The sequence below is a fragment of the Rissa tridactyla genome, chromosome 3 (assembly GCF_028500815.1).
Source record: "Rissa tridactyla isolate bRisTri1 chromosome 3, bRisTri1.patW.cur.20221130, whole genome shotgun sequence".
Taxonomy (NCBI): domain Eukaryota; kingdom Metazoa; phylum Chordata; class Aves; order Charadriiformes; family Laridae; genus Rissa; species Rissa tridactyla.
Window position 1 is genome coordinate 47,631,162 of NC_071468.1, and position 24,357 is coordinate 47,655,518.

The 24,357-nt window shown below is 41.6% G+C and overlaps 1 protein-coding gene across 4 annotated transcripts in view; it reads right to left on the bottom strand.

The window, feature by feature from the left end:
- Positions 1–5,544: 5,544 nt before the first annotated feature.
- Positions 5,545–24,357, bottom strand: part of FAM120B (family with sequence similarity 120B) — a 65,755-nt gene continuing 46,942 nt past the window's right edge. For 2 of the 4 annotated variants that reach the window (XM_054195094.1, XM_054195093.1), the window contains 2 exons: positions 22,736–22,814; positions 14,749–20,478 (listed from right to left, as the gene is read on the bottom strand). In XM_054195094.1, coding sequence (XP_054051069.1) covers positions 22,753–22,814 — 62 coding nt within the window. In that variant the 3' untranslated portion in view covers positions 14,749–20,478; positions 22,736–22,752. Of the gene's footprint in view, positions 10,044–14,748; positions 20,479–22,735; positions 22,815–24,357 lie in introns of those variants that run through there. The other 2 variants (XR_008465374.1, XR_008465375.1) reach the window with 2 other exon arrangements.

Below are 24,357 nucleotides of genomic sequence, written 5' to 3' on the forward strand. Positions count from 1 at the left end.
AAACGGTGCTGTGCAGAGCAGTTTTACAGAGGACAGCAGACATCAAAGTATGCAGTGAGAGTGAGCTGTGGCCTTTTCAGCCCTCGGAACTGAATTAAGTCAAACGCACATGGCTTCCTCATACAATGCTAACAGGATAGAAGGAAGACTTAAGCCCATCAGCAAGAACAGAGCAACGGATAAACCTCTTTGACTAAGACTTAGTTTATTTAGTCAGATGGGGGGAAAAAAAAAACGATCCACCAAAGCCCCCCCTGAAACCATCACTATCCCATCTGTCTGTGTTATTAACAAAGACTTGTCCAAAGGCTGAGTGGTGTTAACAAGGCATCTCTGCTCATTTGAACTATGCAAAGGTGCAGAAAGTCATAAAGTTAATACATTGTTAAACATTTACCAGACAATAACAACAAAAGGTGGTGAGAAATCCAAAAGGATCCACTACCAGCATTTATTTCAAGGACACAACTGCAGGCTGTGAAATCCAAATAAGAGACAAATTTTTCTCTTGTCCCATCAGCAAGTCAAACTGCATCAAATTCTTCCTTAAAAGATGGGGTGTGTGTATGTGTAAATCACAAAGGTAAAGCATACCGCATCTCAATTCAACTATGATCCTCTCTTTCTTCCTAACAAGAGACCGCCCCAAGAAAACAGAACTTCTCAGAGTACCATTGAAGAAAAAAGATGTGTGTCATACTGCATGCTCAAATGATGGGTAAAATCCAGCAGTAATACAGATCTTGTCTAATCCATTAGAAAGCCAGAAAACAGACACAAAACATCGCTCACTGACAGTAATATAATAGTGTGCTCCCCCGGGACTGACGCATGGGGAGTACTGATTGGCCTGCATGTCTTTTTGGGATGCAATGCTGTTAGTGTTTTTTTTCAGACAAAGGAAAACTGGGAGCCCTATAACTCATGCAAAGAAAATGCCATTATCAATATAACTTTTCAGTGTTTGGACAACCCTGGGAGCTTTCATCAGGCTTCTTTCAGAAATCACAAGAATTCACATGCCATCTGTTTGTCCCTAAAAGTGCAACAACTGATGCCATTATCAACCCTTCTCTGCCAAAAGGGATGAAATCGACTCCAGCCAGCTTCCCCCATGCAAAGATTGCTTATTCCAGCATGAACTGCATGCAAACTATTAAGCAGGAATTTGGAGATGATTCCTGCAATGTGAACCCACTCTGCTGGATCCAACAAGTTATGGCTGGACAACTGATGCCAAAGGGAATTTGGACATTCAGTGGATGCCTGAATCATCATCACCCAAAACTGTCTTGAAGCTTATGAATTACAGATGTGTAATGTCCATTCCTGCCAAATTGATGAATGTTTATGCATTAGTAATGGATTCAAATGCACAAAGATATGCAAGTTCCAAGCCATACCAACTAAGTGACTGATGGTGGAAAAGATCAGAGTTTGCAAGATCACTCCAGTAAATTTGGCAGAGGAAGGTGAAAAAGAGAATAATTGTGTTATCTGCAATACCATGTTCAAGAAGCGTAGTGTTATACAAGACCTGTGAAATAAATATATGACATGCTTCCATAGAGGGAAAATTCCCTACTTGTGTTCAGAGTCTCTTTTTTACTCACAAACTATATAATCAAAGTTGAGGATCATCATCAAAAACACGCTTAGCAGCACTGAACTACGCCACTGAGAAAGCTACCACATCCAGAGTCTAGAGGTAGAAACACCTGCAAGGAACTTTGTAAGAATTTTGACCACAGGAACCATCAGCAAGAGGAATGAATGACCTTGCCTTCACCAGCTGTTGGCTGGACAAGACACTCACTTTACTTTGTAAGATCTCCTCAAGTGGCTTCTTTTGGAAGATGATCCAGCTGCTAAAAATGGTCAAATTTACCAAATGGGAAAACAGACAATAAGCTAGTGCTAACAGAAAAAAAAAAAAAAAAAAGTGCTCCTGCTCTTTTTCTGGCCTGGGTGCTCAGTTCTGTTCTTGGTGGTACACGTGCTATCTACTGACACAAGGATTTGTGTAGTCCTGCAGTGAACTTGACTGGGAAAAATGGATCCACCTATGTTCCCTCCATCCTCCCACCCCAAACTCTGAAGTAATCTGAGAAGGTTATTTCCAGCTGAATCTGCTCCAGTTCACCATTAGGCTGCAAAAAGAAAAGCGTGGTAAAAGGAAGAGAATAATACAAGGGTGAGAACAAGCAGCCACAAGCAGAGGAAGTGTGGAACTACTGCTTTTATCAACACTGACAACTTATGTTGGCTTAAAGTATTTATCTGACTACAATCCTGGGATCTTCTAAATGGCATCTCATTTCAGCTTATATATTACCACTTCATAATCCTGTCATCACCGCCTGGAGCTGGTCAAAACACTGCAAGGGAAGAGTTTTTGGAAAAGAGAGTTTCTTTTTCAAAAACTAAACTCTAGCCTTTCTTCAGGTGTCAAAAGGACTGAATACCTGAAGGCTACTCCTGCACATCTAGATCCAACGTGATTCCTCACCCCAAAATATCTTGCCTCTGCCCTTGACAAGCATGACTTCCCAATTACCCAGCACCCAAAGTCTAAATCAGAGAACATTCTATTGGGAAGACAGCTGAAGGGACTGAGAAGGAAAACCCAGAATAAACTTGTGAAAGCCAAAACTGAATAAATCCATCGGGCATATTCATAGACCATTTTGCCCTCGTGGCTGACTAATGTAGCTTCAGCACTCCTCTCCCCAAGCTACGGAAGTGACAACCATTACCCATTTCCCTCTTTCCTCTCACAGCACACACAGTCTGTTGTCCATATCTGATAGTGTGCAAAACCTGTGCAGGTCTCTCACCTCCGGTGGGAAAAACAAGCAGACTTCACACAGCTCTGATCACTTATTTCTGCTCATCAACGGTGTCGGCAGCAAGTGCCAGCTTGAAAGCCTTCAGACAGGATTTTAAAATAAATGTTTTTCTGTCCATCAGCCCCCTACCCCAGGATGCCTCCATTTTTCACATTGCTATAAAAAAAACACTTCGCCCTGAGCTGCAGCTCACTAGCAACAATTTTCCTTGTACTTTTTTGTGAAATTGATTGTTGGGCCAAAACTTTTCCATTCAGCACCAGTCCCTCTGGCATCTGCATGCTCATTTACTTCACCGGAATCCAAAGTTTCTTTGAGATCAGGGGGTTTTGTGTGTGAAAAAACACTCATGCCAGTTCAGATGATGGTGTTAACCTTCTCGGTGTTCAGGTGATGAAAGGGGTCTCATTTCAATCTAATGACCCAAACCCACCTTTGCTGTAACAGCCTCCTATCCCAGGCAGCCTATAAGACTGTCTGAAAAATGCCTGGAGCTCTGGGAGTCATTCTCTTTCTCTCCTTCCTCTCTCTGGGCACTTGCATCAGCGCTGAAAATAATACCAGAAACGATAAGAAATTCCTACTGGAGGGAGGGACGGTGCGTCCGGGAGGGAGGCAGGTAACGCAGCTCCCTCCTTCTCCCCAGCAGATCCTCCCCTCAACGGCCACGCGCACGAAAGGTTTTATGAAAGTGACATATGTCTAATTGGCTGAAAGGTAATATTCAAAGGCCCGCCGCTCCTCTCTCAGCTCAGGGACTGCAGCTGGCAAAGTGTTAAATCAGTTAACAGTTGGGCCCATTACCGTGCTGCACCACTGCTGCTGCTGCTGCTGTTACCGGGGCTGCTGCCCAGTTTGGCTCATTGAGCTCCCCAGTCAATGGAGAAGGCATCTCTATTGTGCACCTCAAAGCATGCTCACAGCCCCTGAAAGAGAAACAGGCCCCAAACTACTGGGGCAGATCGTATGACAGGATTACTTGCTTGTTGTTCCTCTTTCTTTTTTTCTTCTTTAAAGGACTTCTATTGGACTACAGGAAGGAATTACGTGAGGGGGAGACCATATTACATAGTGACAGCTGGAAAACTGGGGATTGCAGACTAGTAACAGAGCTGGGTTCCTTCTGTGCCGGCTGGACACCTACCTAAGGCATCTTTTAATTAATTTGTGCGGAGAGCGATCTCCAGAACCCAGGCAGTGCAGAGCAAATCCTCGCGCAACTGATGTTAGTGGCAGCCTGCCCCCCGCGCTGCGGCGAGGATGGGATTTTTTCACAAAAGCACACTCAACGGCCCCATTTTGCAAACCTTAGAGTACAGTAGTGGAAGCAACTATTTCTTGTTCTTACAGGATCCAACCCTCTTGACTCAGGAAATGTGTTAAAGCTGTGATTGAGCAGATCTCTGAATGCTGAACGCTCCAGCCACAGCAGAGATCAGGTTCTTGGCTGCTAAAAATCAGTATTTCTCTAATGGTGTCAACAGACATCGACCGGCTGCGGAATTTCCTCAGCAGCCCAACAGTGCTTCTGTAACTGGTTCTGATACCCATGTCTAAGCAACATCAAACAGGCAATTTATATCCGCCCCTTTGCTTTTTGCAAGCCAAGGCTATGTGTGACCATCTCAGAAACCTGCACGTGTGCTTGCAATAAAACAAGCTGTGTCTGCTGCAGGCAGACACAGCACCAGGGACCTCCACCACCACTTAAGATGACAACAATAACTGCTACCCTTGAAGGCAGCAAGGGCATCGCTATCTGTAATTTCAACATGACCTTAGTTGTTACGCTCTCCTAGAAACGTGCAGACATTACAAATTTCTGGTTAAGTACACACATATGCCTCACCTCACCTTGTTAGTGGCATCTCAAAGCTTCGAAACTCTTTAATTTACCATTCTCACTGTTCAAATACCACTCAGTAAAGCCACGCTGTAATCTATCTTCTCAGCCACATGTAGAAACCAGTGCAACCATTTAATCTGAGCCTAAAAACTGAACAAAACATGCAGTCCTGTTCTGCGTGAAAACAGTACTTTCAGTTCGGAGCTGCAAATCCTGCTGGAGGCTGGGCAGATGGTGGCTCATGCTACCAGTTCTCCTTCATGTTTTTTGACTGAGGGAAAATCAAGTTGTCAAATCTTAAAGCAAAGTGTTAAATTCTGCATTGTTTTGATTCAAAATGCATAGCAGTCCAGGCGTGTAAAGCCAGCAAAACCCCCAAGCTCTATGACATTCTTGGAGGGGAGAAAAGTTTGGCCCAATTTTCATCTATGTCCTGGCACATTTGCACCATTCTGGCAACAAATAAGGACACCAAAGTGGATTTGAAAACAGACCGGCACCACACGAGTTGCCACAAGAGAGGGTATAAATTTAGAGTGCTGAGGCTCCATTGCGGTAATTGTGATAAACTGCAGATAAATGCTTTTATCATAACCACAACAAAGGCAAGGTAAGAGACCCAGCTTGCCACTCAAAAAAAGCGCAGAGCACTACCTCACACGCGCCACGGAATAAGACCCAACACTCAGGCACTCACCACAAAGCAGATGAGGCAATGTAAATCCCCACCCTTGCTGGCCTTGCGGTAATTTGTTCGTGAACTCGTCCCCGGGGTGAATAAAACCAGGCTGTTGTGCCAGAACATCCTGAAATAGCAACATATGCTGAAGCTGCACATTATTATTAACACCTAGAATTATGTCAGTATGTATCATATCTTATCCTGCTGTACCACACACATCATGTAGTCTCTGAGCACACAGCATTATTGTACTATTCAGTCATTTAATTAAAACAATAATTGATGTACAGGGTGAAAAATAAATAGCCCTTTTTCTGAAGAGCTTAGGCTTATGAAAAGATGGTACAGATATCTGACAGGATGCATGAAAAAATGGCAAGGGGAATTTTGTGCTAGGAACAGAAGAAAAGAGGACTTTAGAAACACGAGAAGCGAGGGGAGCTGGCAGAAAGGCCAGCCAGAGTACAACTGATCGGCCAGGCTACAGGTACCTTTGACAGAGGACTGTGGTAGCAGACAGAAAGGATAGTTTGGAGGACAGAAAGGCTAAAAAGTTCACTTTTGCTATGTAGGGACTGCAAAGGGATAACATATCTCAGAAAATATTTTGGGAAAACAGGAGAGAGGCAACGCTGGACAGAAGGGAAAGGAGAGGAATGGAAGGACGATGGGAAAGTCTTTGTCCCCGAGGCTGGGGCTGACAGATCCTGGAGGTGACTGCTGTCATCCAGGGACCAAAACCCCACGGTCAGCAGGGAAAACACCGAGGAATACCAAAACAGCAAACAAGAGGCCAAGACATTTCACAGCTTCCGAGTGTTTAACACTGTCGAACACCTAGACTTTCCACATCCTAAAGGCCATTCCTTTTTACCTTTGTTATCATGGTCAGATTCACCAACAAAGTTCATTTATCAGACGCTGCTCTTTTCCCTTCACATATAACATAGAAAGAACTACAGGACGCAGCCTACTTGGCCCTCGTGTCTGGTATGCAGCTCCCGTTGGCACCAGGGCTGAGCTGGGGCTCTTGGTGTGTAATGAAGGGCAATATGGTCTGGTGATCTCAGCAGGCGAGGGCTGGGAGGTGGGCATGCCGCACTTCTGGTGCCAGCTCTCACACTTTGCTTCTCCCTCTTTAAAATGGGAATACCACCTGCCAGCCCCACAGCCTTGTCATGAGGATTGATTAAGGTTTGTAGACATTTTTAAGAGCGGGGGAAAGCTCACCAGACAGAGCTGCAAAAAGGCTGCGTGAGGGCAAACGGTTTTATTATCACTGCTACGGCTTAACGTGGCTTTCACTCCACAAACAGAGGTCTGCACCGTAAAGGAATGTAAATGTAAATTTGGATTCAGTTGTGCCTGAAAGATTTGGCTGTCAGGCACAGCTACAACGCACAGCAATTACAGAACCAGTGACTCTTAACCAAGAGAAAAGTTGCCCATCTCTTGCCTTTCGCTTGGCTCTAAAAATCCCTCCGTAGCTTTGCTATAGCTTCGGGGCTATAGGTTTTTCTGTGCTCTGCCAGTCACAGTTTCTTCTTACCACACAAACCTTCTAACCACCACCAAACATCCTCCCCCAACCCTGGGCTCCCATGGGAAAGCGTGCCTGCCCTTACATCCCAGCCTGTAATGCCAACAGTTTATCAGGGGCATGTTAGCTCTGCTGCAGCCTTTCACATTTGCCCTAAAACTTGTAACTTGAATTTTGACTGCACTCCCCCAGCAAGTCGAGGGAAAAGGCAGGGATGGGGCAACCCCTGTACCGCAGCGGGGCTGCCATTCCAGAGCACAGATAAAAGTGAAACCTGAGCGGAAAATGTTTGCGGTGCCACTGGCAATCAAGGGCCGGGTTGTCCCAGCAACGGGAACACTTCATCAGCTCAGCTAACAGATGGTCAGTGAGCAACAGGCAGCATATGTTCCAATAAGCACTGACATCAGCACAGATGGAGGGTGGGCAGGAGGCTGGCCCTGAAACATAACCTGACATTTCCTTCTCATTTGGTGCTGCATTGTTATAACTCACACAGGAAGATTAGCAGGGAAAAGTGAATAGCATTAGGGAATCTGCTCAGGAACCGATTACTAACACTTCACTGCAGTTTTAGATTTTTACTTAACCAGAGTGCAACATTGTTAACAACATTCAGGGGCAGAAAAGGAAAATGCAGTGGGTTTTAACGATGGGGCTTTATTTTCATCACAGGCGGGTTTTCCCAAGAACACTAATTAACAGATTGCCACCTTCTAGGACCCTAGATCTCCAGTTCCACTGATTTCTACAGCTTTTTCTTTTACTCCTTCCATCCCTCCTCCAACAGAATGCACCCAAATACCCCACAGGATTAAATAAACCCCCACAACACATTGTCACAAAGGGTATAACTTTCCTCAGCCCACAAATAAACTTTAATGGTTGCTACCAAAGACAGAAAAACAGCCAGAAATAAAAAAAATAATAATCAAGCATATATCCCTGCTGATGAGCATTCAATAACAACTAGGAATCAAAGGAGACTATAGTCCTTGGAAATCAACAACAGATTGATCGGAGACACAGGGAATCAGTATGCAAACAGGTTACACACAAGTTGTATATTTATAGACTTGGCATTGAGGATAATGGGAAAGCACGCTGGCCGGCTCCAAAATGCCTCTTTGTGACAGACAGCAAGATGTCAAGTAGATACATCCAAATGATGTAAGCGTACAGCTGTATCGCAGGCAGATATTAAAGAAATGCAACATGCGCAGCAACAACCTTCTGTTACCTCGTGAGATACCTTTAGAAGTCTTTTCCTCTGCTAACGCGTGGGAAAGTTTAGCAGGCACCTCCCTCCAATGCTAATGGGACTTGTATGTACATCCATCTCTTGTGTGAGCAGAAGAACAGACCCTCCAGTGAAGCCAGTCTACAGTCCTGGGGGACTGCCAAGCTGTTTTGGGGATGGCAAACCCTCACAACCCTGTTCCTTGTGCCTTTCTTTGGTGAGCACAGATTTGATCAGAGATTTGCAGTTTGGATAACCCTGTGTACACCCCCCTATTTATTAACAGAGTTTCTTCTCTGAAGCTTTACCCAGATACTATGCAGTCCTATAGCCCACTCACATAAAGATCTCCTGCCGTTCCTCCAGCTATAATCTCTCTGAAAGGTGAATATCATCAGCCCTCTTTAAAAAAAAAGCAGCACAGGGAGTCAATTGCCCATATTTTCAAGTGTCTTCTAGTTTTGCACACCTCGGTATCTCGCCCCAGCGTTACAGAGTTATTAGGGGTAATATTCCACACATTTAGTGGCCATCCGCTACAGCAATCAGTGCCCAATGGATTTAAGCTTCATAGAGAACTCTAGAGATAGCGGGCTGTGCTCCAGCAGACGACAATGGGTAGCACAAGATGTTGGTATGTCTTGACCAAGGTCATAGAGTAAGTAAATGACAGGTCTAGGAAGGAGCAGAGGAATTAATCAGGTTTTCTAACTCTGTCCCATATCCTACTGATTAGACAGAATCCTCTTACGGGAGACCAAGTTAGATGCTCATCAACTCTGAAAACATGTGTTCAATGAGAACTCCCTAATGAAGCATGTATGCCAACAACCAAACAGACAATCACACACAAACTACAGATTTCTGCTTATGCAAGAAATCGCAAGCAAGGCATCCCAAGCACGCGCTCTTGTTGCTGACCTCCAGAGACACTCAGTGTAACTCTAGTAAAAACATTTAAGAATGCTTTTAACCTGAAAAGACTGAGTAGCTGAACCATTTCTGATTCATTTCAAGCACAAGGATGCCAGGCTGCTGAGATGTGCCCATTTTTATGCTCTGGGCTGCTTTATGCAATCAATGACTTTTAGCCTATCTGCAAGGCACCCTGGAAGTCTGGGACTGTCCTGTCAGAAGCTCACCTTCTTCAGTGTCATTTGGGGGACGCTTTTCCAGTCATAGGGGATGTTTCTTTTCCTTTCCTCCACCACACATGAGTAATGCTTGTGCATACTTACTAGTTTGGTGCAGCTTCACCATCCCCATTACACCAATGATACTTAGTTCTTTGACAAATCTTCACCGAGGTTAAAGCAGCATGGATCCTTTATTGATCAACGTGGTTCTTACATGGAAATTTAAGATGGTCAAAGATACACAAAGTCAAAATGAAAAATCCAAAGCATGTCTTTTAATTGCAGCAATAACGCTGACTGTTTACTGCAGGGTGAGCACATACGACCAGTATCTGCCATTTGGAATGACATTTAACAAATGAAGACTTTTAGGATCCAGAAGGATTGGCCTGGTTTTGTATAATATGCTCTTTATCAGAAAAAGTATCTTCTGTATCTTTATTTGCACTATGTATGTTCTAAAATATGAGGCAAATAGGACATCTGGATTAGTTATCCAACAAAACAGGCACGGAGCGTGCCATTTCCCCCCATGTATATAACTGTATGAGACAGGGTCTGGACAGAGATAATCTCTCTAGTAAAATTGGCAGCCTAAGGTTGTTAACATTGTTTAGATCTTCAGAACATTCCTGCCTCCACGTACATCCATCAAAGAATCAATCTGGCCAACGTACCTGAGCACCCCCTTCCAGTAATTCCCTCAGTTCTCTGAAGCAGTATGGATAAGGGCTTGGACAGCTGGCTAACCTGAGCAAGAAACAGGAAGAGAGGAGATGATTGCTTCCACCTCTCCTTCACTTTCCAACTTCCTCATTCCCAGAACAAGAAGCATCTTCACGTTTTGGGACCAGCACTATTCAATATCTTCATCAATGACACAGAGAGTGTGACTGAGTGTACCCTCAGCAAGTTTGCAGATGACACCAAGCTGCGTGGGGTGGTTGACATGCCTGAGGAATGGGAGGGATGTGGACAGGCTCAAGAAATGGGGCCATGTGAACCTCATGAGGTTCAATAAGGCCAAGTACAGGGTTCTGCACCTGGGTTGGGGCAACCCCCAGTACCAATACAGGATGGGGGATGAAGGGATTGAAAGCAGCCCTGTCGAGGAGGACTTGCGGGTACTGCTGGATGAAAAGCTGGACATGAGCCAACAACGTGTGCTCACACCCATAAAGCCAACCGTATCCCAGTCTGCATCAAAAGAAGTGTGGCCAGCAGGTCGAGGGAGGTGATTCTGTCCCTCTGCTCCTCTCTGGTGAGACCCTACCTGGAGTCTGAGCCCTCAGCACAGAAAAGACATGAACCTGTTGGAGCAGGTCCAGAGGGCACCTCTCCTATGAGGACAGGCTGAGAGAACTGGGGTTGTTCAGAGTGGAGAAAAGAAGGCTCTGGGGAGACTTTATTGTAGCCATTCAGTTCTTAAAGGGGGCCTACAGGACAAACTTTTCATCAGGGCCTGTTGTGACAGGACAAAGCGTTACAGCTTAACTAAAAGAGGGAAGATTTAGACTAGATATAAGGAAAAAAATTTTCACCATGAGGGTGGTGAAACACTGGCACAGGTTGCCCAGAGAGGTGGAAGATGCCCCATCCCTGGAAACATTCAAGGTCAGGTTGGACGGGGCTCTGAGCAACCCGATCTAGTTGAAGATGTCCCTGCTCATTGCAGGGGCATTGGACTAGATGATCTAAAAAGTCTCTTCCAACCGTAATGGTTCTATGATTCTAGACGACCTTTAAAGGTCCCCTCCAACCCAAACTATTCTATGATTCTATGTTTATTAAAATAAAGGTTATTCCTTTCTCCTGTTCACTGCCTTCATTCTGATTCACTGCAGCCACTATTCATAATGTAAGGCACCCACTTGCCAAAGGTTAATCTATATTGCTGATGACATTAAACTGGGTGGTGAGATGGACACGTCAGAAGGGAGAGCCATCTTACAGAAAGACCTGGATAGGCTGGAAGACTGGGCTAGCAAGAATAGCATGAAGTTTAACAGAGACAAGAGCAAAGTCCTGCACCTGGGATGACATAACCGAAGAGCCCAGCACAGTCCAGGATTTCTATGGCTGGGGAGCAGCCTTTCTGAAAGGGACCTGGGGTCCTGGTAGACAACAAGCTGAACATAAGTCAGCAGTGTGCTGCTGCAGCAACAAAACCAAATTATACCCCGGGCTGCATTGGCAGAGGCATTACTATCAGAGACAGAGGCATGATGATCCCACTCTACTCAGTGCTTGTCAGGCCACATGTGGAGTACTGCGTCCAGCTCTGGTCCCCGTAATTCAAGAAAGGCACGGACATCCTGTGCAAAAGAAGGCCACAAAGATGATCAAAGGGCTGGAGAACCTGTCCCGTGAGAAAAGACCTCACAGGATTAAGGTCTTTTCTCTCTGGAGAAGAGAAGGCTCAGAGGGGACCTCACCACAGTATTCTACTACTATAAAAGGACAGCTACAAAGAGGACAGAGGCTCTATATTCATAAGGAGCCACATGGAGAAGACAACGGGCAATGGTTACAAGTTGCTCTGGGAGAGCTTTCATCCTGATATAAAAAATAAATCCTTTGCAGTGAGAAAAATCATTCACAACAACCTCCCCAGGGATGTGGTAGAGTCATCACTGGAGGTTTTCACGATATCATTGGAAAGGGTGACAGATAATCTTATCTAGGCTCCCTTTCCCATGAAAGGTTGGATGAGATTATGTTTGGACATCTTTTCCAACCTCGACTGTTCTATGATTCTGTATCTCCCACTGCTTAATAAAGTTTTACAAAAGGCTTTTGGGAAGAGTCTGGGTTCACTTTAATATGGAGCAAGTCCTTCCACTAAAGGGAAGGCCCTGTGTTCCCTCACCTGCTCCCAGCTACCGGTTTCTGCCCCTCCATTGTGCTGGCACTAGCTTTTGTGCAGCCACAGCAGACAGATCGAGTAACTGATCAAAACCTAGTATTTATTTTTAGTTCCTTAAGCAGGTTAGCTTTCAGTCAAGCCAACTCCCTGACTTTGTAAACAAGGCATGAGCAAAGCAAGTCTGTGGACAGCAGTTTTCAATTTGCTATAAAGCAGTCCACTGGAAATTTTCAGGACAGACAACAGTAACATCAGTCGACTTCAACTTCTGTGGACATGAAGCCACAGAGATGTCCAAGAATTAAATGGCAGACACTGACCAATGTGGGCCCTGTCTTGAATTTTAACCATTGAAGCTGCAAAGTACTAGCACAGACAGGACCCACAGCAAATACGCCATACTTACAAGTAAAATCTCTGACAGGATAGAGAAACGAAACCAGGGCATTAGAAAACACTTCACTGTGAGCTTCCTGAACATTTGCCTTTGGGACACGGAAAGTAGGGGTCATAAAATACAGAATAGTCCTTACTAAGAGCAGATCCTGGAGCCTATGAATGAGCACAGCAAATGGTGTAGTTGCTTTGCCTAACATCCCTATCAATCTGAGGGCTTCAGTAATATGTTAAAGCACCGCAAATAGAGAGACCCCAGCAAAATTTGCTGTGAGGAAGCATAAACAGAGCAGTTCTAACGAGGCTCATGCAATGTTAGGAGCATATTTGTGCAGAGACGGGCAAGCAATTGCAGGTGCCTGATCTTAATGCTAGCAACCGCTTCTTTTTGTCTGTACTGTAGCCAGGACTTGTGAGTGTGAGAGAGATTGAATGCTTTGTAATGAAGGTATATTGTAACATTTCTCTCCAGGTGGCACTTTGTTAACAACAATTAGATCCTGATTGATCTTTGAAGGGCTAATTCTTATGTGGTTTGCAAGGGTCCTACAAGGAGCAAGTGTTGAGTGGGGGCACTTTAAAAGTATTAGTGAGGAAAAAAAGAAGAATAGTGCCATAAGAAATTTGCAATACAATGCCCAAGCCTCCTTTGCACCCCATAGTAATTTGTTCTTATTCCTGTTATTATCCCCTCGGGCACTAATGGTCACTTTATTAATTAGTTGAAAATTGCATTCTAGGTCAAATGGCAGCTTTTTTCCCTCCCATTGTTGCAAATTGCTAGTGGTATGGCCCAGTAAATGGCAGTGTTACTGCAAAATGGGAAAGATCCTTTGCTTTTCAAGAGAAAGCCCGTGGACCAGCTGCACTTTCCGTGACATTTCTAAGCAGAGCATTTCCCCAGGCCTGCTTTTAAGCAGTTAGAAATTAAACAGAACTCACTGTCATTGTTAAGATTTCTAATCATAGGCTGTTACTGTATTTGCTCTCGCTCTCCTCACCCTCCCCCCACCATTTTAATTCTAGCCGAGCTTGTTTTCTAAGGTGCATCTCTGCAGTGCTTAGCCTCATTTTTCAGGAAAGTAGGCAGTGTGTTTAGGTGCCTTCGTTTCTGGTGCTCTAATGGAAATACTTTAGAGACATCTGCTTTAGCAGAAGGAGACAGATCCTTAGCAATTTCTGAGAAATAAGGTCCTGTCTGTGGCATCTGAAGTTAGAGACTCGAAAATTACAAATCGCTCTTGAAAATATTTGCTGGCTACTGAATGTAGAAATAGAGCAAACCACAGTCTCAGAAAACAAAGTGGGAAATTACAGATTTTGTGAAAGTTTTTCATAAAGAAAACTCCTACTGAGGACAATAGATGTTTAGCCTTTAAACCAGAGGATCAGCCCACCAGAAGTGAACATCAAAGCAGTCTATTTTCCATTAACTACTTTCTGCAGCCTACTGTGCTGGATGCAATCTGTCATGCGAGTTTGTAGTCCAGCAGTCAGGAAAGCTACCAGAAGTCAGAAGGCCTGGGCTAATTTCCCAGCACTGTCAGACTAACATATCTAAAAGGGTGCAGTTAATCTCAACACAGTTGTACAAGCCATCTAAGACAAAACCTAGCCCTTAATTTCTATTTTTCAAGCAATTCTGGCTTCATATTCTCTTAATCTTCTTCTGTAAAGTTACCTTTAAACTGATTTACCTCCTCTTCTGGCCCAATTTAAAACCAACAGAATCCAGGGGAAAATATTCCCTCTGGCCCTTCAAAGACTTAACCAAACTCAGAAAAAAGAGTAAGGTAACTTTTTGTATGGGAGAAAAACGCTACAGAGTCTCTTACAGAAAATTCACACGCGCTACCCTCACATACCTAGAAGTACAACTGTTTTAGGCTTCAAACTACCCACTCTTGAAGGACAGATCATATCCAGCACACAGAAAGGCAAATGCATCTTATTCTCCAGCAGGCTGGACACTCATCCTCTCAAAATCTAAATGCTGTGGGCAGGCACCAGCTGTAGCCCCTAAATGAGCACTACAGAGGGCAGTTAACAACCCCTTGAATCACTGCACTCCTGGAGCACAAGCAACAGAAGAGAAGCTTCCCCCCCCCCCCCCCGCCTCGCCCCGATCCTAATTTCTAAAACAACAAGCTACCAGCCTTGCTAGGTAGCTCTCTACAGACAGATGGGGGCATTTATCAGGGAGGGGGATGGTGGACTGATGAAGCAATAACACATTAGTGTAAACAAATGCACAATCACAAATTTGGGATTTCTTTCCTACTCCAAACAAGTAAGTGTTAGGACACACAAACTGGCTTCTATTAGCACTTAATACTTTCTTTCTTTGATGCTTTTTTTTTTTTAATTTGCTCGGAGCAAGTTTCTCACAGCCCTATTTGTTGCCAAGAATTAATATAGTAATCACTAATGCAAATAAGGAAAAGTTCATTCTCAGAGTAAAAGGAGGATGAATTTGCAGGTTATTAATTACTTTTTGTTTGACCACTTCAGGAAATCATTCAAAATGTAACCTTTATGTAAAGCATAAACCACAATCAGTGTCTAGGCTTGCAGATGGGTCACTTACAGCTGCAAAATGAGCCTAGATATGCAGAGAGTCAATTAAAAAAATATAACTAGATTATGTGTATTGCAACCATCATGGAAGTATGCCCTAGGTTTCTGAATTGTTTTTAAAACCTAGAACTTTTGGCCTAGCAGCACTAGCCACCTTCTTAATACTCTGCTGCTGTGCATCAACTGTGTAGCTGCCCCCCCTCTTTTGTTTGGAAATGAAACGTCGCTAGTGGATTTTTTTGAACCTCTCTTATTTGCTCCTTTGTGGAGTCACCCCTCTGCATAGGAAAGGCAGAGTAGAAATTAAATCACACCTACAAAATGAAGGCTTTGTTAAGGAGAGAAGTATTGCAATTTGCCCAAAGATGGTTAAGGTTCTGAGCCAGCCTTATCACCATATTTAAATGCGATGATCTTTCATATGCGTATTACATAACAAGAGGTTTAGCTTTATCACCAGCGTGCCTCAAACCTGGGTAAACTTTACTCAGTTTGAAAACCCTCCAGCAGAATGTAGATCAGAAGGACTAAAGGATCTGATGGGTAATTAAACCAGAGGGCAAAGATGATTATCAAAAGGCATCACATTATACATTTACATCCTTTTAGATGAGCTGCATCATCATCACAAATGAAAATTAAAAGTATTCTCAGAAAGTAAATGCAGAGCCTGCTGGGGCTCTCCTATTAACAAACAAACAAACAAACCGTTGACTAAAATAAAGCTTGATCTGATAAAGCTAACTCCTGAATGGTTACCTTAACTTAAATTTTCCAAATGCCATAAATGACGTGAAAGTTTCTCATCACTTTTCTAAAAATTATGATTGCTTTCACTGAACACTGTCTTTTTGAGCTACCTACAGTATATTTAGAAATCACATCTGAGATCAGAACAGTTCTTACAGTACAGTTTTGCTCTTTAATAAGAGTCCAAAGGCCAGCCGCATACTTGGCTACCTAACTTTTGAGACAGGGGGCACCATTCTCTATTAAAAAGCCTTCAGTTATCAAGCATTTTCAGAGGGCTTATATACAGGATTGGTTTCTGTGCCTAGTATTTCTTGTGTCTTCTGGCATGAAAAAGAGAAGATGAATACATTTGAAATATCAACATATTTCATAACAAAATTCATACCTAGATTAAGTATATTAACATTAAATATATCCCTTTTTATCTATGTGATCACTACTAATAATAGGTCATTCAATAAGTGATCTCATGACTAACTGTGGGAGAATAAAAAGAACCAACACAAAGATAAAAGGCTAAAAATATTAAATGTTGTATGCGTCTCTTGTATTCTATGTCTCTTCCTTGCTTCCTAGACCATGTAATTTTCATGTTTGTGATTGTATTAGATTAGCAAATCAAGTCCTTCATCTCTGAAGGACTGGTGAGCAGTAGTTGCAAATGTAGTCAACAAGGAGAGGAGAGTCTTTTGGTGATGCTTACTGATGAAACACAATTTTGATGTCAAATATGAACACCCAGGGCAGAATGCAACACTCTGTGATAAATTCTGCAGTCAGAGCAGTTCTTTGGCCCCAATTAAATGTCTACCTCCCTATTTGTAGTATATAGAGATATGGGAGACAGAAATTACTGCACCTGAAGTCCCGCCTGCACTCTGATTTCAAGTGCATTAAAGAGTTTTCAGTTGTGCACTACCGTAATTCCTATTCATGCAATGAGCAGTGCTTAATACAAGATCAGGAGCAGTTCTTGGTTTTGATTCCTCACCTGAACAAACAAGCATTCAAAACTGTAGGGTTGTTTTTTTTTAATACAATAAAGATATGTTTAGCCAGTTGGCACAAGCAAAACCAAACATTAATCCTTAATTTTGTAGTAAGATCAAATAACACACATAGGCTGGTGAGTACGAAGGCAGAATACCCTGCTAGTTCCCTTTTTGTCTTTTACAGACAACTCTTCAACTCATCATGTGTTGTCTCAACTGCAGAGCCCCCCAAAAAATACACACTTCCAGGTAAAAAATCCTAGCCAAGACACTGTAGGTTAAACTTAACACCTAATGTCTTACCTAGGACTTCAAAAGCAGTACAGGCCAGCAGGGCTCTAGGAGTATCAGTTGCAGGAACGTACTCTTTAACAAATGAGATTCCATGTTCTGAACCAGCTTCACTTTTGTGGCATGTAACGTTGAAACACAGTGTACTCAGTAGCCTGATTATGAATGAGAAAGGTCTGGATGTCAGCTGCAAGGTCTAAGAAAGCAATGAGTGCAAGCTCCTAATTGTATAGAGATAAAAAAAGGCATTTTACTGGTTGCCGCTCTTTTCACTTTTTCAGCAGCAAGTAATCCCACAGGCCATAGGCACTGTTTTGACACTGTCCAATCACTATGGTAGCTACAGGCAAACTTTCTGACCACCTGTGCTGTCTGGGCCTTAAAGCCCACTGTCATGGAACAGCAAGGGTGGGCTCCTCCACAAGGGAAGCAAGGCAGCAGCTGCCAGTGACAACACAGGTAGGGCAGTGACTGCACTGGTAAGGGTGCAGCCCCACAGTACCTGAGCAAGAGCAGAGTAGGTCTGATGATGGTAATCAGGTTCACACAACAGTCCTGTGATCGCTGGGCAAGTCCATGGTGGTGATGCACGTCCCAGGTCAAAGCAGGAAGTCAGCAAGGCAAGGGCAGAATCAGCAAGGTACCAGGCTCAACACAGGCATGTCTGCAAAGTAGATTAGGCAAGGACCAAGGGCGAGGACCTGAGCTTAAATGCATGCCTTGAGCCGAGGGGCAGAGGCCTCCCATGAGACTTTTCACAGCTTTCTCACACAGGTCTTTCTCACACACCAGCTGGACCCAAGGTCACCCAGCTGCAGGCAGCCAAACCCCTTGGGGGTCAGGAGGAGAGCCTGGTAGAACATTCAGGGTGCAGAGTACCACGTGGCTGGCAGGCACCTCTGCCCCTGAGACACTAGCAAACACTAGAGCTTGTATACTTGCGCCCATTGAGCCCTGTCCTGAGCAACCCCAGCAAGTCTGAATGACCTACATTCAGGAGGAACCTTCCCAGGTCATCAAAATGTACCTAGGAGGGCAGCCACACCAGACTCACACAGTGCCATGGTATCCCTACACGCTCAAGCATGACTTCTACAGCCCCTAAGCTTTATGGTACTCTGACCAATTTAAAGTTCAGTGAGACAGGAAAGTAGCACCTCTATGTTTCAACTTCATGCTTCTGCTTTCACTCTATGATTACTGGTGGGAAAAAAAAATAAAAATCTTTTGGCTTGGAAATAATAATAAGCAGCTTCTGCTTATGGTCTAACATTAGGAGGAAAAAAAAACTCACAGAGAAGCTAACAGTTCTTCAGTAGTCAGGATAATTATTACCAACAATTCATAACATACCACAACTAGCACAGCAAAACTCCCACTCTAACTGTATTTAACTTTGTTTATTGAGGCCAACAGAAATCTTTTCTCATATCAAAGCCTGAAGGGAGAATTACCAACAAATTCTGGCACACAGTTACATTCTTTTCAAATACACTATTATACATCATGAGATTCCTGAAACTAGAGAACTTTCCATAAAACTCAGACCACATTATTCCAAAAGGTTTGGGAAAAAAAGAAAAAAGAAAAAAGTGGTAGTACAATTACAGTCAGTACTGTAATGAGAATCAATAGAAAAAGGATGCAGGAATGCCCCTATCATGACAGGACCCCTGGAACGCAAATCAGTGTTGTGTAAAAATTGTGTCTGTTCAGACTTTTAACAACTCGAATCCTGTCTTGCTGCTAATGTATTTGTTTAGCTGGACTGTTGCTACATGCAGAGTATGAAAGAATATATTTATTGGGTTACAAACAGAAAAATACATGTGAGGAGATTACAGTATTGAGTTGTGTATGTCTGACAATACTATTCACTTTGACTTAACCTGTATACTAAATAGGAACTAAGTTCCACTGACAGTTGACTCAAAGGAGTTACCTGCACAAAGCCTAAGCAACAACGTTAACACAACAATAATGGACTAAAACCAACAGAGTTTAAATCAGTAATCATTGTACCTTAAAGATAAGTTTATGTTGTACAGTAGCTATAGTGCTTCTTCTGAAAATAGATTTCAAAATTAGAGCTAAATTTTCTCTTTGGAATATAAAAATAATGCTTCTTCCTTATGCTAAACACTTCTAGGGACATGTAATTTCAAATGTACTTACGTACTATTCTAAAAACATACATATCCCCAAAGTAGTAACAGTCTGTGTGACGAGTAATAGACCAATGAAAATTAACACCTGATTGCCCTACCTGTACTCTGTCCATTTACTTAGACCTCTTGGGATTACCTTACCAGTATAGAGTGAACTCATGGTGCCACTAGTATCTGCAAAAGAAGCAACAGTGATGTCAACAGGGAATAAGTTTTACCCTGTGTACTTCGAACAACTGCCACTTAGGAAAAAAAAAAGCAAGCATTCAAAATGTCTGTTAGTTTCCCCGTGATTTAGAATTTCCTCCAAAATTATACTGTCCAGAGGCTCACACTCAAACCTTTACTTTGAGGCTAAAGGCAGATGTAAGGTCTGGCATAAACCTTAAATGTTTTGTAAATGACTCATTAGATATGGAGGAGAATTCTATGTATTCCAGAAGAGGACTATGCATTTGATGCAGCTCTGAAAGACCCCCAAATAATAGGACATTAAAGCTGTGGCAGTTTTGTACATAGAAACCAATTTTATATCTCTCTGGAATATTTTAGCTACCCTTTTCTCATTCTCTGACACTGAGGAACTATGAAAGTAAGACATATGACAGAAAAGTATCATTTTTTTAACCATGACATCATTGTAAACACTTTAGAAGTACCCATTTTTGTCCAAGACCGGGCACTTTCAGTGTCCTATAGCATAAAGGTCTAACAGAAAAGACATGATAGTTTTGACGACACAGGCAGATGAATTCTTAAATTCTTGCAGCCTTCTTCAACACTTCAGACTGGCCTCTCTTTTTTAGACATAATTTTTTAATGTTCATTATTCATAACTGTGTCAACAAAGTTTTTGTAAAGCGCTCCAAACAGTACTATCTAGAACCTAAATTATATAATAATTGTTTCACAACATTCCATAATTTACTTCTCTATGCTATAGGCTAGAAAAAAAAGGTATACAAAATAAAATGGAACTAAAAATGAGGCATGATAAATTTCTGATTAGAGTCTTCCCACCCCATTCTAGAAATACTGATGAAGTTCTTATGATCTTCACCATACGGCATTTCATTAAGGTGTATCTTGTTCTCTTATCCATTTTCATCCATTTCCAGTATGAATTGGGTCATCTGGATGATCTAAAATACAAACACTTGTGAGGAGACAATTAAAACACATGAACATCAACAATGAAAACAACTTTAGAAGTTACAGCCTGTTGCAGGGTAAGATTTTGTGGTCCGTATTACATAGGTAATTAAACTACCACAACAATGCATTCTGGGTTTAGTGATATATGTTTTATATATCACTATATAGCACCTAATATATCACTATATATAGCACCTATGTTTTGAACCTTAAGTTCTGCAAGTCTCAATGCAAGCATTAAGTTTTATAGCGTCTGCTACTCACTGTTAGTATGGGTCAGGAGATTGATAGTTTTCAGATATAAATCCAATTTTCCAATGCTTATAAAAATAAATAATCCTGGCAGTAATACAATAAGAAGCCTAAGACTGAGATCAGTTTTTGTAACAGTAAAATCTAGAACAATGATTATGAAAACTACACTAACAGAATACTAATCCATATTATTGAAAACAAAAAAGAAAAATAATCCAAAAGAGTGGACTTTCCAACATAATAAACATTAAGGTCACAGTTTTCTGCATAAATACAAAGTTTTGTCCGTGTGCAACACCACTGACTTTACTGTTTGGAATAGTCACCATCCGCAACAACTAAACACACTCTTACGAAAATTTGCAAACTGTATCAGATTTCTAAGCTTGCTCTTAACATTTTGCCTCTATCTTTGGATATCCCCTTTTTCTGCTGCGCAGTCTTTTTTTGGGAGCAGGAACAGACAACAGGCTTTCATTCTTTCATCATATACCTCCCGTATGAGAGGAGAGGTTATTATATAACTTAAAGTACTGAAAATGCTGAAATACAAAACTAAAGATACTATGATTCCAAAGCACATAAGTAGACAAAAACCCATCAGTTCCATAAACATCCACTTCAGTCAACCCAATTCAAAGATTGCTAGAAACCTAAGAAAAGCATACAATTGTTGAAGATTACATAGATGAAGAAAATTTTCACTTAGGTTAAGATGCAGATCAGTAAAGAGATAACCATGGTTCTAAGTGTGTCACTCACTTTCTATGTGACATAAGTATTGTTGACACTTTTTTATTCTGCTACAATTTTTACACTTTGTGATTTAAAATGGGATTTCTACATAACTGTCTAATTTTTCTTGCCTGAAGACATCGATTAAGTAAATTAATTAAGTAAAGATTATTTTTAACTGAATGGGTATGCAAATGTAAGACATAAGAAAGTTGCTGTAATCTCTGAAACAGTTTCTTAAAAACCACAAGTAATGACTTGAAGAAGGGCTTTCATGATATCAGTTTATCAATATATGATCCTATGATGCTGTTAAAAATCGCATGTGCTGTTATTTTATGTTTCTTTGGTACTATTTACAATAACTCTATATAACATGAATTAATTTTATATTTAAAGAAATACATACATCACTGAAATTGATTCACAAAGTGAAATATATAAATTTTTAATAAATAGTTCTGAAGATAAGTGTTTAAATTACAATTCTGGATAAGAAATAATACTTAGTTCTCATAATACCATTTATTACAGAAGTAAAGCATGACAAGACTCAGACTCTTTCTCTCCTCAGCAGGGATGTGGGTTTACTCCACACAGTCAGCTGAGACGGGTAGAAAAAGTTGCTTAATTAGAAGTTCCAAAAGTAATAGCAATTTTTGGCTCTTGAAAGAAAGTGCTGCATTTTACAGGAAGGTCAGTTTATTTCACTGGCAGATGATATTTACACGAGTGATGTCATGTTTCAGACTTTTCAACAGATTTCAGTAACAATGGTATAACCCTTAAAATAAAGATATAATCCACAATCAAAACACAAATCACAATTCAGCATGGATATGCACATTATTCATGGTAAGCAAACTCTTGTAATATACACAACTATAACAAAAATAGGCAAAACTTATAGTTTAAGTCTTAAAAGTTACAGTCAGGAGTATCTATGTTGCAAAAGCACTTCATACCTTCCAGTGTCAAAGGGACAAAACAATCTAGCTATACTGGGATGCTACTATGCTTCAACTGGTATCTTTAACCTAAGTTTTAGTGATTCTGGTCTCATAGCAACCTTAGACCTAACATGACCAGTCATTAACAGGCTGAATACCCTCAGCTTTGAGTGATTTCCTCCACAGTCACATTTTACTCTGTAAAGTTCATAAAGTCACAGTTACACTGTACAGTTCATAAAAAGAGGCTCTCATAGACAAAAATTATCTCAATGGTAAGTATCCCATCATCTCAGTTTGCTACCTGTATACGTGTATTCTTTACTGAGGAGGATGGTGGAATCTTCTCCTCCGGTCTGGATGTCCCGATCTATATTCTCTACCTGGAGGGAGCAGGAGAAGAATTAAATATTTTTAATTAACATTAAAGCAGGACAACAAAAGCTTATTCAGATAGGCTGCAAGAAAAAATACATTTACACCTATACATATATAGGCTTGCTACCTCAGGCAAGACTTTTAAACTCAAAGCATAAATATTATGAAGTACTGCAATGCAAAGTTTTATATCTCAATAACAGAAGCCCAACCTTAGTTTTAAATTAGATACTTATGATCTGTTTAACAAGCATCAGAACAGACGGACACTCAGACTGGGATACACAAAAGTCAGCGTGCTAAATAGGAAGCCTTCTAAATTAACAAACAAGAAACACTAAGGAAAAATCTACTTCACTGTGACGCTTAGATGTCCTGCTCTGAGTTACATGGATGCACTCTCCATTTGTGACACACAGCCAAGAAATTTATGAAGAGAATTTTAAATAAATAAATATAAAAAATCAAAACAAAACAAAAAAACCACAACCCCCTGAAAATCCAAAACACCCACAGCTGAATTCCCTTCTCTCAAAATACAGCTAGAGGATGAGCTGTTAATTACAACAGATCAGTGGTTAGCATTCACCATAAAATGAGGGATGCCTAAATTCATTTCACGTTCCGCCTGAGGGGATTCAAACCATCACCTCAGAGAAACAGCAGTGCTTCTTAGGTTTATGCTTTCTGGGTGGAGGCACTCTTTCCTCCACAGGCTACATAATGAAGCAACCCAAATACCTCTCTAAATATTAGCAAACTTCGGAAAAAGAAACTTTGTCAAAATGAGTCATCTTAGCAGATCAGTTCAAAAGGACTTCTAAAATATTGCAGGGCTCTTTTGTAAGGACAGATATATTTTTCCAATAAATCTTTTTTACTTATAAGAGAGACAATTTCACTGCACTTATGGGATCATGTTTTAAGAGCATCCGGAGGGTAGTAAATAGGGCTAGAGTAGAAGAAGCCAAGATGAATTAATAATGCTACTGAAACACATTTATGACACAGTTCAGCACAGTTACTGAGGAACACACTTTGTGGAATACATCTAGTCGTAAGATCTCTGGAGTTGGTCAGAGATGACCCAAGCCCTGAACTGCAGGCTTCTAGAGATGGTCACAGTAACAATGACCGGATTTGGTTCTGCTCACAGTCAGCATGCACGCTCTGTATTTTAGCTTTACATTTTGTGTACAAAATCAGTCTTATCTGTGAATCAAATGAAAGTATCTCACTCTCAAGCATAGAACAGTGGCAGCTGAAACACATTAAAGACTTTACTGTATTTATTTATTATTTATCCTCCCTAATCACATCATCAGTCTTCTTTGAAAACCTCACCTGAAAACACAGAAGAAATTTAGGCTCTGCAGACTTAATAATTGATCTTTCTTAGACACTTACCTTCCTTTTCCTTATTTTCTTCAATCTACTTGTATATGCTGTAACTCGTAATAATAAGGAAAAAAACCTGAATTATGTTAGTTCAACAGCGTTATCCACAGTGACGCTTCATTGAAATGTCTGTTCTGTTCAGGAAGTGAG